This window comes from Thunnus maccoyii, chromosome 18, assembly GCF_910596095.1.
Source record: "Thunnus maccoyii chromosome 18, fThuMac1.1, whole genome shotgun sequence".
NCBI classification, from domain to species: Eukaryota; Metazoa; Chordata; class Actinopteri; order Scombriformes; family Scombridae; genus Thunnus; species Thunnus maccoyii.
In genome coordinates, this window is record NC_056550.1 from 15,791,644 (window position 1) to 15,806,473 (window position 14,830).

At 38.7% G+C, this 14,830-nt stretch overlaps 2 protein-coding genes across 2 annotated transcripts; both read left to right on the top strand.

Moving 5' to 3' along the window:
* Window positions 1–947: 947 nt before the first annotated feature.
* LOC121883446 (cytochrome P450 2K1-like) lies at window positions 948–3,976 on the top strand. The gene is made up of 9 exons (XM_042391725.1): window positions 948–1,157; window positions 1,303–1,465; window positions 1,664–1,813; window positions 2,167–2,327; window positions 2,604–2,783; window positions 2,885–3,026; window positions 3,218–3,402; window positions 3,544–3,685; window positions 3,789–3,976. The coding sequence occupies exons 1-9, from the start codon at window positions 948–950 to the stop codon at window positions 3,974–3,976; spliced, it is 1,521 nt and encodes a 506-aa protein (XP_042247659.1).
* A 6,032-nt stretch (window positions 3,977–10,008) lies between these two features.
* LOC121883444 (cytochrome P450 2K1-like) lies at window positions 10,009–13,787 on the top strand. Its single transcript, XM_042391722.1, has 9 exons — window positions 10,009–10,218; window positions 10,364–10,526; window positions 10,784–10,933; window positions 11,272–11,432; window positions 11,730–11,909; window positions 12,011–12,152; window positions 12,346–12,530; window positions 12,672–12,813; window positions 12,917–13,787. Exons 1-9 carry the CDS (start codon window positions 10,009–10,011, stop codon window positions 13,102–13,104), a joined length of 1,521 nt encoding a protein of 506 aa, XP_042247656.1. The 3' UTR covers window positions 13,105–13,787.
* Window positions 13,788–14,830: the final 1,043 nt, after the last annotated feature.

Genomic DNA, 14,830 nt, shown 5'->3' on the forward strand with positions numbered 1-14,830 from the left:
CCAACAGGGGTAAGTGGGGAAAATGTGTTTTTGGTGCTTTTGTTGAAGCGATCCTTTTTAATAGCATCAAATCTGACCATTGGAGAGGCCATCTTACTTGGTTTAATAAGTTACACATAAAATCTTCGACCATAAAGTGTTTCACAATAAAAAAAGAAATGAGATTATAGACAAATAGCCCAAGTTTTAAATGAGATTAAAAGGGCTAATGAAACAAAGCTAAAAGACAGTATAAAAATGTGTTGATTTCATTTCTTGTGTTGAGAAGCTCTGTAAAGCTTTTCTTGTGTGTTATCATGTTAACCTTATATTATAAGTAAACAGGTACAAACATGCTGTGTGAAATGATTAAAGGAGTCACAAAACAAAACAAAACAAAACAAAAATTCTATGGCACATAATTTTGTTTTTTACATTTTTTTCTCCTGTTAAATACTTTATTGTTTCACCTCTTCAGGCCCCCCAAAAATATCTGAGAAGGTCTAACTCCACAGCACATAAACATGTACAACATGTGATAAGGGATTGGAAGCAAGGTTGGGAAAAGGTTGGGAAACACTGGTTTGAACTTATGGGGCCCTCAAAGTTCAGGTAAATCATAAAACATCTAAAAGAATATGTAAACAGAACCATCTATCAGGGATTTGTAACCTACAGTACAGGTCACCTACACTCTAACCTAAATGTACCTGATATCAATGATGCTATGACTTAAAAAAAAGTTGTTATTTTCTGAGCTTGTTTGTTGTGGGACTTGCCAAACAAGTCCTTGTTATTGAAGTGTCAGGTTTTCTCTCCTTTGAGACTTATCTCATACCTGTGTAAACAGAGCCCAAAAGGGCGGGGAGATAATTAGTAACCCTATAGGAGACATTCCTCGGTGAGGTTAACCCATAAACACCACTGTCCCAGGCTCAGTCAGAGGACTACCATCAACAGAAGAGAAAATGTCTCCTTTGGAAGATTTAGTTTTCTTCCTCTTCTCCAGTCCTACCACTCTGTTGGGGGCTGTTGCTGTCCTGCTCATCCTCCGTCTTGTCTCCAGTAGTTTCACCTCCCAGGAAATAGGGAAAGAGCCTCCAGGACCGAGGCCTCTGCCCCTGCTTGGCAACCTGTTGCAGCTTGATCTCAAGAGACCCTACAAAACCCTGTGTGAGGTAAGTGTAGCACTCCTAATGTGAACAGAAGCCATTTTGTAACATGTTGCAATCTATTTTAATGTCCTTTCATTTATACATTTTTGCAATAATCAATGTTCTTACATTATCTCTGATATATGTTATTGCATTTTTTTTCTTCCAGCTTTCAAAACAATATGGATCTGTATTTACGGTTTACTTTGGAACCAAGAAAGTGGTGGTGTTGGCTGGATACAAGACAGTCAAACAGGCTCTGGTCAGCTATGCAGAAGAGTTTGGAGACCGAGACATTTCCCCCATTTTTTATGACACCAGTGGAGGTCATGGTATGACCCTCCTTTGTTAAACCTTTAATATATGTTTGCATTTCAGCACAAAAAGAAATACTAGACATGAACACTTAGAGCACAAGTAAAATCACAAATCACATTGTATTTACCATCTTTTTAAAAATCTTTTCTGATGAGTGTTAGACATATAAGACTAGTACAGATTACTTCTAACTTGCGTGTCATGTTTAATAGGAATTCTGTTTGCAAATGGAGAATCCTGGAAAGAGATGAGACGTTTTGCTCTCTCCACCCTGAGAGACTTTGGGATGGGCAAAAGAGTTGCTGAGGATAAAATCTTAGAGGAATGCTGCCATCTGATTCAATTGTTTGACGAGTATAAAGGTACAGAATTAATATGTGTACGTGATAATAACATGACACGGTGTCCTTATATAGAAATAAAACAATACGGGTTGGAGATGAAGAGCTCCTCATCATGAGGAAGAGTGGTATTTTGTCTACTGGGTCTTTTATTTTCCATAACAGCACACCTCTGAGTGCGTTATTGTGCTCATGTCATGGTCACTTACACAGAAAGATATGCTTATTTTTTTTGAATAGTAGAAGACTGCAGTTTAAAACATCATCATGGTGTGTTACCATATGCGCTGACTATGTTTGAGTTGTCATATCAATCAGTCAGAAACCAAATCTTATGTTTTATAATGTCTTTGTTTCTTGCTTTCTTTTTACAGGGAAACCATTTGATACAACATGTCCAGTGAATTATGCAACATCCAATATTATCTCCTCTATCGTGTATGGAAGCAGATTTGAATACAGTGACCCTCGATTCAAAAACTTGGTGAGACGAGCCAACGAGAACATACGCATTACTGGTTCTGCACCAATCCAGGTAAACTTAATGTTTGGTTTTTGACTCAATAGCATCCAAATGCTGAATATACACAAGTCTGTAATGAGATCATTCCATGTAATACATCATGAAATATGTGCTTTTACACTCACATAGAACAAATCTCACTGTTTGTGTTAAAGTATCCAGAATGTATATTTTCATTTTATATGTTTGCATGAAATTTTGCATGCATGAAATGTATCTGTTTGGATTTTTGATTGGTTTATACTTAAATATTCTTAAATCTGTACTATTTTTACTATTATGTCACAGCTTTACAACATGTTTCCCCGACTGGTCAGTTGGATAAAAAACCGGCAACTGATATTAAAAAATGTTGAGATGACTCTCAGAGATGTTAAAGATTTAATCAAGCATCTGAAAGAGACACTGAACCCTCACATATGCAGGGGACTGGTTGACTGTTTTCTGATTCGAAAGCAGAAAGAGGAGGTATGACAACAACTTTGGTGTTTTTCAGCTAACAAAAGGTGCAACAATGCTTCACAGGTCTGTTTTATAATAATAAACAGGATGGATGTTCTTTCTCTTAGGACTCACACATTATAGACACTCACTACCATGAGAAGAACTTGATATTTACAGTGACAAACCTGTTTGCTGCTGGTACTGACACCACAGCAACTACACTGAGATGGGGTTTGCTGCTTATGGCCAAATATCCGCAAATACAAGGTAAAGACAGAGACCAAGCGTTTGAATCTTTCTTCACAGGTGTGCATTTATGTTTTCACCAGTTAATGGTCTGAAATACTTGACAAAGAGCAGGACAAAGGAATATGTATGCTTCTCATATACTCATGAATACATGTAGGTTTGTGAACAGAAAAATGCAGGCAAAGAACATTCTTAGTTTGTGTCTCCAGACCAGGTCCAGGACGAGTTGAGCAGGGTGGTTGGAAGCCGCCAGATCCGAGTAGATGACCGAAAAAACCTGCCGTACACTGACGCCGTCATTCATGAGACACAGAGACTCGCCAGCATTGTCCCCATGTCAATTCCTCACAAAACCAGCCGAGACGTCACTTTCCAGGGTTACTTCATCAAAGAGGTCAGTTATTCAAAGCTGTTTCACTACTTTCCAGCATGAATTTGTGGATACATTCATCCACCTCTGAAAACAGTTAAAACAGAGCTTTGGTTCTAAGACTTTACAGAGCCTAATAGACCTGTTGTCTTCTTTTGCATACAGGGGACTATTGTGTTTCCGCTGCTTACTTCTGTCCTGTATGATGAGAGTGAATGGGAGAGCCCACACACTTTCAACCCTTCCCACTTCCTGGATAAGGAGGGTAAATTTATCAGGAGAGATGCCTTCATGGCCTTTTCTGCAGGTAAAGCAACTTTGCAGAGTTTTTATTCTCAAAGAATTGCAGAGTCTTTATACTCATACAGGAATGATCAAGTTTAACTTTTTGCCACTTTTCATTCTTACAGGTCGCAGAATTTGTCTTGGAGAGAGTCTGGCCAAGATGGAGCTCTTCCTCTTCTTCACCACCCTCCTCCAGCGCTTTCGTTTCAGTCCTCCACCTGCAGTGACAGAGGATGACCTGGATCTGACTCCTGCTGTGGGCTTCGTCCTCAGTCCTTCACCTCATGAGCTGTGTGCCGTGAGTCGACAATGAGGTGGTTTCATCACTGCTTGTGGCAATGGCTTGACAACTGTTTTACTTCACACAGGCAGTAACTTCATTACTTGCATGTTCACCACCTTGATTTACATACTGAGTAGCCCCATCCTCAAGACCAGGATCAGTAAACAATGGCCATATACCATCAAGAGACAGTTTTAATCAGTCATTTGAGACAGCTGTTATGGTATTGGACAATGTTCAGCCTAAATGTATGTGTTAGTTATGTACACAATAGTCCAAACAGCTTGTTGGAATTTGGGTGTATATGCACTTTTGTAGTATAGAATTGCAGTCGGCCATATTCCTGCCACTGTCGATCATTTTCACTATTTGTCACTGGTTTGATTTGTTATATACTATATATTTACCATTTATTTTGCAGCAAATGACAGAAATCGTGTAATTTAATGTAAATAGACACCTGCTTGTTCAGATTAATGATCATCCAAAATTACAATAAAAGTAAGCTATATTTATATTCCAATACTAGCTATTTTAGCATTGTCCCTGTTTTCTTTCTCTAAAAGTCCTGACATACTATTGTTTTCAGGGTTTTTTGGTGGATAGATAAACAAAAAGTGTATTTAACATGGAAGTATGGTAATAAAGAGGGACTTTGGCACTAAAAGTACTAATGTTGAATGATATCTACTGTATTTCACAATTTGAACAGCTGAAGCTTCATATCAGCTTCATAAACTTTTAAATCAATTTTTGCACAGGAGGACTGTGGATTTTGGCCCCCCATCACTTTCATTGTAAGTGCATTATAAAAGGGATCTTTAAATGGCTAGTATGAACAGGAGGAATGATTATGGTAAGAAGAACCTTTGTTGTTCAGGGCTTTTGTTTTAGCATAGGTGAGGGAGGTCACATAGGGTGCCAGCAGCTGGAGGGCCGCCAAAGAGGAGGAAGAAATATTGTGCAATTCATTTCAGATGCCTTATTCACAGTTAAGTCTCACTCACATCCAATGCACCTCTTACATTAAAAAAAAACAAAAAAAAAACACACCTTGTCGCCGCAGTGGTCAACGGAGTTATACTAACACAATTTCAGTTAAGTTGCCAGACAACGCCACCTTGGGAATTTTACCCAAAGAATTATCACTATTATCAATAGGACACAGGTTCATTTACTGGAGGCAAGAGAAAATGTGGTTCGATACTTACAAAATAGTACACTTTATTAATACAATTTAAAATGACAACACATTCATATCAGAAGGGGGGGGGGGGAACTAAATTAAACACCCAGACACACGTGACAGTCACACACACTTTGTGAAAGTCACCCACGATCCCAGGGAAGACACTACACACAAAAGGGAGGGTCACAGCGACACACACTCAGTGCTGCTTTGACGGACCAAAACTCCCGGACTGGAAGTGACGAGATGGGGGAGCGCAAGAGGAAGAGACAGGGGAAGACTGCCACCTTTATATAAAGCTGAACCAATGACCGCCACCAGGTGGAATCAATTATAAACAGCACCCTCTATGCTGCTACATCCTGATAGTGAGAGGAGGCTACAGGCACACTCTGTAGACTGAGACTTCATTGGAGGTTGGAGGACAGTCTAGGAGTTCTACCTTTAACCTGCAGGCTGCTGCTTACTTTGTGGTTTATTTGCTCTGACTGCTGTGTAAGAATAATGTTCCGGTAAGTCCTGTTCCTTTTAAGTAGTATAATATGATCCACAGCAGGATAATTCATAACCAGGATGCGGAAAATACCATTATGTGCAGTACAGTATATAAGTATAACCATGGATGGATTTAGTGATCTGGGGGCTCTAGGCAAACTCAGTAATGGGGCCTCCTTCATGCCTTTCGTAGGTGTTTGTGCACTCAAATAGCTTCATGATTTCAAGGGGGGAATTATGAATTATTATTGTGCAACACTCAAAAATGAAATTATTCCTCTAGCAACATAACCCATATGTATAACAAAAGGGAAATAGTCCTCCTTGTTGGCCACACAAGAGAGGTCAATTGGAATTATGATTGTTATTGATATAAATTATGATTTTGCGAGGGAAAAGGTCTTTTAAGGTTAAGTCACTGAGTTGCAAGCACAAGAAAATACAGCAAGTCAAATCAACAGTTCAACAGCTTAGTTCTGAATTGCCACTGAAATTGCAAATTATGATATCACCATGGTTTAAGCAAGTTGATGAAGGTTTTGTAGGAATACTTCCTCGCTCCCTTGAGTGGCTTCTCAAGGAGAATGGAGTTCGATGTGCTGGGGTGAGAAGCTGGAATCTGGATCTTGCGATGATCAGTAAGTTGCCCAGTCCAGATTTGAAAAGTTCTCATTGGAAGACAGCTCCTAGTTTATGCTCTCCTAGTCTTGATCCTTAACTAGAGTTTGAGGTTTCAGCCCCTATTTTTCAGGATCACATCCTCAGACTAGCAAACAGCTAGTCTTCAACCAGCATGGCAAAAAGCAAGGGCCAAAAGTAAGAAAAGCAAAAAAGCAAAAGCATGAATTGTCAGATAAGATATTATCTCAAATTTTCAGCCTGCCTGTCACCTGTCCATGGGGAGGTGGGTTCAGCTCCTGAAGGCTGTTATTCTTTTAATCTAAGTATTTACAATTGAACAATTGCATGATTTATAACAATTGCATTTTGATAGTAGCTTTAACATTTAGAGAGAGAAATAAGCAGAATGGTACTAATTATGATGTTAGTGTTATCAAAGATGATTGAATTATTTTAGTGGTCTATTTATTGGCTTAAAGGAAGTGGAATAAAAACAAATATAAAAACAATAAAACACATTGGGTGACACACACACATATACTAACATACAATATTAATTTCCCTTAGACAAAATCTAAGACTACATTTGGAAGTCCATGTCTTTTACAGTTCTTTGTTTTCCTTGATCTGGCTGCAAACAGCAGGGATCCAGGCCATGTGCTACATTTGTGTGTGTGTGTGTGTGTGTGTGTGTGTGTGTGTGTGTGTGTTTGTGTGTGTGTGTGTGTGTGTGTGTGTGTGTGTGTGTGTGTTCCTAGAGGTGAGTTTATGTCAGCAAGTGGTGGGGTGATGTTTATCCAAGTCGTACTATCAGCTCACACTGGGGTGTCAATTGGTCTTGCTTGCTTGAAGTTTGTTGCTTGCAGGATCAAAGGTGGTTTGGGTCAGTGGTCTGGTTCAGTGACCATGCAGGAGATGAGGGGTTCCTTATCTGATCCTTTCTGTTTGCAGGGTGCTGTTTAGATGGTCTAACATAGTTTAGATAGTGTAACATAGTCTGTTAAAAGTAAAAGACTTGTGTGGCATAAATCATGTTGAGCAGGGGGGCTCTCTCATTGGGGATGAAGACCATTCAATCTGAAGAAAAATAAGCCAAGGCCATGAAGTTTCAGGTTGAAAAATTGTTTCCTTGTATCATTTTTCTTTCAGTAAAATTTTGAAATGAATCAATTTGATCTGAAAACCATGTAAAGGTTAAGTCTGTTTTTTTTTTTTTTTTTTTTGCCTTTTTCCTCTTAATAGGCTACTGATCGTTTACCAGCTGTGGGCTTCATCCTCAGTCCTTCACCTCATGATCTGTGTGCTGTCAGTTGACAATGAGGTGGTTTCATCACTGCCTGTGGCAATGGCTTGATTATTGTGTTTCTCACCCTCAAACAGGCAGTAACTTCATTACTTGCATGTTCACCACCTTGATTTACATGCTGAGTAGCCCCATCCTCAAGACCAGGATCAGTAATCATTGACAGATCATGAGACAGTTTATATCAGTCATTTAAGACAGCCAGTTACATGTGACTGTATCGAAGAACGTCCAGCCTAAATGTCTTTATTTGTTCATTTTTATTTGCATACAATAGTCTAAACAGCTTGCTGAGATTTGGGTGTATATGCACTTTTTTATTAAAGTATAGCAGTAGGTTATATTTCTACTTTTCTGCCACTGTTGATCAATTTCATTATTTGCCACTGGTTTGATATGTTACATTGTAATATTTACCATTTATATTGCAACAAATGGCAGAAATCACACCTGCCTGTTCAGATTCACAAACATCCAAAATTACAATAAAAGTAAGCGACATTTATATTCCAATACCAGACATTTTACTGTTGTCTCTGTTGTTTTCTTTCTCTAAAAATCTTGACATTCTATTGTTTTCAGGGTTTTTTGGTGGATACATAAAGAAAAAGTATATTTAACATGGAAGTATAGTAATAAAGAGGGACTTTGGCGCTAAAAAGACTAACATTGAAAGACATCTACTTTATTTCACAATTTGGATGGCTGAAGCCTCATATTAGCTTCAGATAAACTTTTAAATATGTTTTTGCACAGAGGGAGGCTTGTGAATTTTGGCCCCCATCACTTACATTGTAAGTGCATTATTAAAGGATCTTTATATGTCCAGTATGAACAGGAGGAATGATAATGGTAAGAAAAACCTTTGTTGTTCAGGGCATAGGCGAGATAGGCGGTCACCTAAGGCACCAGCAGCAGGATGGCTACCAAAGAGGAGGAGGCAATATTTAAAAAAAAAAATTTAGACACTTCATTTACTTTTAAAAGTCTCACTCACATCCAATGCACCTCTTACATAAAAACACCTGATAGTGAGAGGAGACTACCAGCACACTCTGTAGACTGAGACTTCATTGTGCATTGACAGTCACATGGTCCTACCTTTAACCTGCAGGCTGCTACTTATTTTGTGGTTTATTTGCTCTCACCACTGTGTAAGAATAACATTCAGGTGAGTCCTGTTCCTTTTAAATATTATAATATGATCCAAAGCAGGATAATTCATAAGCAGGATGTGGATGTGATTTAGGGGCCGTAGGCAAACTCAGTCATGGGGCCTCCTTAGTGCCTTATTTTTGAGAGTGTTGGTATTGGTGGGTCTGTATTTGTGGTGGCAGAAGAAGTAGCCCTCTCAAAACTTCAGACTATTAATACTACACTAAACATAGTCTGTTAAAAGTAAAAGTCATGTATTCAAACATTTGCATAGATAAAAGTGCAGAAGTATTTTTAGCACAATGTACTAACATTTACTTAATGTCTTTTTAAGGTGGAGCTCATGTTAATTGCTTTATATCCTGCTGGATAGTTTTCTAATATAATCTATAATAATGCATCAAATTTTATTGTTGATTATATATTTTGTGTGTAAACTCTTAATCTGTAATGTAACCAGCAACAAGCTGTCAGATAAATGTAGAAGAATGACGAGGACAGTTTTTCCCTTTGAAACAGAAGGAACTAAATCCCTCCAAGTACAATTAGAGTAGAAGTATACTGTTGCATAAAATGGAACATTAAAGTACATGTACCTCATAATTGTAAGAATAAAACTTTAGTAAGTGTACTTTGTTAACTTTTAACCATATGGTATTGAGTAGGTTGATGATTTCCATAACTGCAATCATTGACCAGGTTTTTTCTCTGCTTCTCTGACATGAACTGATCAATGACCTATCATATGAAAAGTTACTCATTTTATTTACTCAAATGATGTTGGCTACTTGTACTATTTGTTGTAGTCTGTTTTTTGCTTTTTTTCCTGTTAATAGGCTACTGGATCATTTTACTTCTTCAGGCCTCAAAAGACTATATGAGAAGGTTGAGCTCCTCATAGCTCATCAGACATCTTGAAGAATGTGTAATAGTCTGCAGGAGAAGCATCTATCAGGAAATGCTAACCTACAATACAGGTCACATACACTTAGATGTACCTGGAGTCAGAGATGCTATTATGTAAAGAACCATGTTAAATCAGGGGTTCAGTCCTGCTTTCTTCATCTTAGAAACATTACAAGAATTAGACCATTGTTGTTTATTTTAACTAAGCTTTCAAGTTTTTTCTCCTTTGAGATATATCTCACATCTCTGTGCAAACAGAGCCAAAAAGGGCGGGGAGGTGATTAATAATCCTGTAGGTGTAGGGAAATTTATGATGATATTAATGTCAGCATAAACACCACTGTGCTTTAACTGTCACGCTCATCCAGAGGACTACCATCAACAGAAGAGAAAATGTCTCCTTTGGAGGATTTTGTTTTCTTCCTCTTCTCCAGTCCTACCACTCTGTTGGGGGCTGTTGCTGTCCTGCTTGTCCTCTGTCTTGTCTCCAGTAGTTTCACCTCCCAGGAAACAGGGAAAGAGCCTCCAGGACCGAGGTCTCTGCCACTGCTTGGCAACCTGTTGCAGCTGGATCTCAAGAGACCCTACAAAACCCTGTGTGAGGTAAGTGTAGCACTCCTAATGTGAACATAACCCATTTTGTAACAGTTTGCAATCTATTTGAATGTCCTTTCATTTACTCATTTTTACAATAATAGATGTTCTTACATTATCTCTGATATATGTTATTACATTTTTTTTCTTCCAGCTTTCAAAAAAATATGGATCTGTATTTACAGTTTACTTAGGAACCAAGAAAGTGGTGGTGTTGGCTGGATACAAGACAGTCAAAGAGGCTCTGGTCAGCTACGCAGAAGAGTTTGGAGACCGAGACATCTCCCCCATTCTTTATGATGCCAATCAAGGTCATGGTATGACCCTCCTTTATTAAACCTTTAATATATGTTTGCATTTCAGCATAAAAAGAAATACTAGAGATGAACACTTAGAGCACAAGCAAAATCACAAATCACATTGTATTTGTTAACTTTTCTGATGAGTATCATATCTAATAACACACACACACACACACACATATATATTTATATATGTATACACACACACACACATACACACACACACACACAGATTTACAGATTACTTCTAACTTGCGTGTCATGTTTAATAGGAATTCTGTTTGCAAATGGAGAATCCTGGAAAGAGATGAGACGTTTTGCTCTCTCCACCCTGAGAGACTTTGGGATGGGCAAAAGAGTTGCTGAGGATAAAATCTTAGAGGAATGCTGCCATCTGATTCAAATGTTTGACGAGCATAAAGGTACAGAATTAATATGTGTACGTGATAATAACATGACACAGTGTCCTGATACACAATCATCATACAATATGCGTTGAAGGTGAAGAACACCTCATCACAAGGTAGAGTGGCATTTCATTTTCCATAACAGTACACCTCTAAGTGTATTATTGTGTTCATGCAATGGTCAGTTACACAGAGAAAAATATGATTTTTTTCAGTGGTACAAGATAGGCCGTTCAAAATACCATCATGGTGTGTTACCATATGCACTGACTATGTTTGAGTTGTCATATCAATCAGTCAGAAACCAAATCTTATGTTTTATAATATCTTTGTTTCTTGCTCTCTTTTTACAGGGAAACCATTTGATACAACATGTCCAGTGAATTATGCAACATCCAATATTATCTCCTCTATCGTGTATGGAAGCAGATTTGAATACAGTGACCCTCGATTCAAAAACTTGGTGAGACGAGCCAACGAGACTATACGCATTACTGGTTCTGTACCAATCCAGGTAAACTTAATGTTTGGTTTTTGACTTGATAGCATCTAAATGCTTAGTATATACGAGTCTGTAATGAGATCATTCCATGTAATACATCATGAAATATGTGCTTTTAAACTCATGTGGCACATAGATAACACACACAACAAATCTTACTGTTTGTGTTAAAATATCCAGAATGTATATTTCCATTTTATATGTTTGCATGAAATTTTGCATGCATGAAATGTATCTGTTTGGATTTTTGTTTGGTTTGAACTTAAATCTTCTTAAATCATCTGTACTGTTTTTACAATTATGTCACAGCTTTACAACATGTTTCCCTGGCTGCTCAGTTGGATAAAAAACCGGCATCTGATATTAAAAAATGTTGAGATGACTGTCAGAGATGTCAAAGATTTAATCAAGCATCTGAAAGCGACACTGAACCCTCACATATGCAGGGGACTGGTGGACTGTTTTCTGATTCGGAAGAAGAAAGAGGAGGTATGACAACAACTTTGGTGTTTTTCAGCTAACAAAAGATACAACAATGCTTCACAGGTCTGTTTTATAATAATACGTGGGATGGATGTTCTTTCTCTTAGGACTCACACATTATAGACACTCACTACCATGAGAAGAACTTGATATTTACAGTGACAAACCTGTTTGCTGCTGGTACTGACACCACAGCAACTACACTGAGATGGGGTTTGCTGTTTATGGCCAAATATCCACAAATACAAGGTAAGGACAGAGACCAAGCGTTTGAATCTTTCCTCATAGGTGTGCATTTATGTTTTCATCAGTTAATGGCCTGAAATACTTGACAAAGAGCAGGACAAAGGAAAATGTATGCTCATATACTCATAGAATACATGTAGGTTTTGGAGTGAATAGAAAAATGCAGGCAAAGAACATTCTTAGTTTGTGTCTCCAGACAAGGTCCAGGACGAGTTGAGCAGGGTGGTTGGAAGCCGCCAGATCCGAGTAGATGACCGAAAAAACCTGCCGTACACTGATGCCGTCATTCATGAGACACAGAGACTTGCCAGCATTGTCCCCACATCAATTCCTCACATAACCAGCCGAGACGTCACTTTCCAGGGTTACTTCATCAAAGAGGTCAGTTGTTCAAAGCTGTTTTACCACTTTCCAACATGAAATTGTCTTTGCTGGATATATTCATCCACCTCTGAACTCTTAAAACAGTCCTTTGGTTCTGAAACGATATATGATAGACCTGTTCTCTTCTTTTGCATACAGGGGACTATTGTGTTTCCTCTGCTTTTTTCTGTCCTGTATGATGAGAGTCAATGGGAGAGCCCACACACTTTCGACCCTTCCCACTTCCTGGATAAGGAGGGTAAATTTATCAGGAGAGATGCCTTCATGGTCTTTTCTGCAGGTAAAACAACTTTGCAGAGTTTTTATTCTCAAAGAATTGTAGAGTCTTTATTCTCGGGCAGGAATGATCAAGTTTAACTTTTTGCCACTTTTCAATCTTACAGGTCGCAGAGTTTGTCTTGGAGAGAGTCTGGCCAAGATGGAGCTCTTCCTTTTCTTCACCACCCTCCTCCAGCGCTTTCGTTTCAGTCCTCCACCTGCAGTGACAGAGGATGACCTTGATCTGACTCCTGCAGTGGGCTTCATCCTCAGTCCTTCACCTCATGAGCTGTGTGCTGTCAGTCGACAATGAGGCGGTTTCATCACTGCCTGTGGCAATGGCTTGATTATTGTTTTTCTCATCCTCATACAGGCAGTAACTTCATTACTTGCATGTTCACCACCTTGATTTATGTGCTGAGTAGCCCCATCCTCAAGACCAGGATCAGTGAACATTGGCCACATACCATCAAGAGACAGATCATGAGATGGTTTATATCAGCCATTTAAGACAGCCAGTTACCTGTGACGGTATCAAAGAATGCCCAGAAGTGTCTTTATTTATTCATTTTGATTTAAATACAGTAGTCTAAACAGCTTGTTGGAATTTGGGTGTATATGCACTTTTTTATTATAGTATTGCAGTAGGCTTTATTCCTGCTTTTCTGCCACTGTCAATCAATTTTACTGTAATTAGTTTGATTTGTTATATAGGCTACTATATATTTATCATTTATATTGCAGCAAATGGCAGAAATCATGTAATTTACTGTAAATAAACTAAAACTGCATGTTCAGATTCACAAACATCCAAAATTACAATAAAAGTAAGCGACATTTATATTCCGAAACCAGGCATTTTACTGTTGTCCCTGCTGTTTTCTCTCTGTAAAAATCTTGACATACTATTGTTTTCAGGGTTTTTTGGTGGATACATAAAGAAAAAGTATATTTAACATGGAAGTATAGCAATAAAGAGGGACTTTGGCACTAAAAACGTTGAAAGATATCTACTTTATTTCACAATTTGGATGGCTGAAGCCTCATATTAGCTTCAGATAAACTTTTAAATATATTTTTGCACAGAGGGAGGCTTTAAATGGCCAGTATGAACAGGGGGAATGATTATGGTAAGACAAACCTTCAATGTTCAGGGCATAGTTGAGATAGGTCACATAGGGCGCCAGCAACTAGAGGCCCACCAAAGAGGAGGAAGAAATATTTTGTGATTAATTTCAGATGCCTTATTTACAGTTAAAAGTCTCACTAACATCCAATGCACCTCTTACACAGAAACACCTGATAGTGAGAGGAGACTACCAGCTCACTGTAGACTGAGACTTCATTGGAGGTTGACAGTCACATGGTCCTACCTTTAACCTGCAAGCTGCTGCTTATTTTGTGGTTTATTTGCTCTCACCACTGTGTAAGAATAATGTAACCCGGGTCCTATAGGGTTAACAACACAGAAGTGCCTCAGCCAATCAGAGGGCAGGTCTGCAGCACCGTACACAAGCTACACAACGTACGCTACTCAGACGCTGAGTGACACTGTTGGAGGAGAGGTCACCGCCAAACGGTAAAAATATAACGCAGCTAAAGCAGTAAAAACACCATATAATGTTGTCAAAACATAACGTTAACAGCATGTACTTTGTTGTAAGCTCGTAGAGGTGTGTGTGTGAGAGGCTGCTCACTGAAACCTGCCGAGTGACACAGGGGAACTCCCGAATTAGTGAGTCGTAGTGAAAGTCATCAATTAAATGCTGCGCCACACGATGCTAGGCTAAGCTGGCTAGCTCAAGTCAATGAACCGAGAACTGTTGTAGAGCTCAAATAAACTAAAACTGTTTGACAACTCAAGTGGAAAAAATATGAAGATGTGACATGACGAGGCTGAAGTTGGCTTCCGATTCATAGCTCCTGATTGGAATTTCCAGTCCGCCTTAAAAGTGGTATGACGCCTGTAGATGGCGTTGTTCAGTCATTTTCGAGCTAATTCATGAACTGAAAAATTGAACAAATACGGGGAAGAAGAA

Coding starts and splice junctions, on each gene's coding strand:
- LOC121883444 (XM_042391722.1), top strand. CDS start 10,009: ATGTCTCCTTTGGAGGATTTTGTTTTCTTCCTCTTCTCCAGTCCTACC. Junction 10,934..11,271: donor AATGTTTGACGAGCATAAAG/GTACAGAATTAA, acceptor CTCTTTTTACAG/GGAAACCATTTGATACAACA. Junction 12,153..12,345: donor CAAATATCCACAAATACAAG/GTAAGGACAGAG, acceptor TTGTGTCTCCAG/ACAAGGTCCAGGACGAGTTG.
- LOC121883446 (XM_042391725.1), top strand. CDS start 948: ATGTCTCCTTTGGAAGATTTAGTTTTCTTCCTCTTCTCCAGTCCTACC. Junction 2,784..2,884: donor TTCGAAAGCAGAAAGAGGAG/GTATGACAACAA, acceptor TCTTTCTCTTAG/GACTCACACATTATAGACAC. Junction 3,403..3,543: donor AGGGTTACTTCATCAAAGAG/GTCAGTTATTCA, acceptor TTTTGCATACAG/GGGACTATTGTGTTTCCGCT.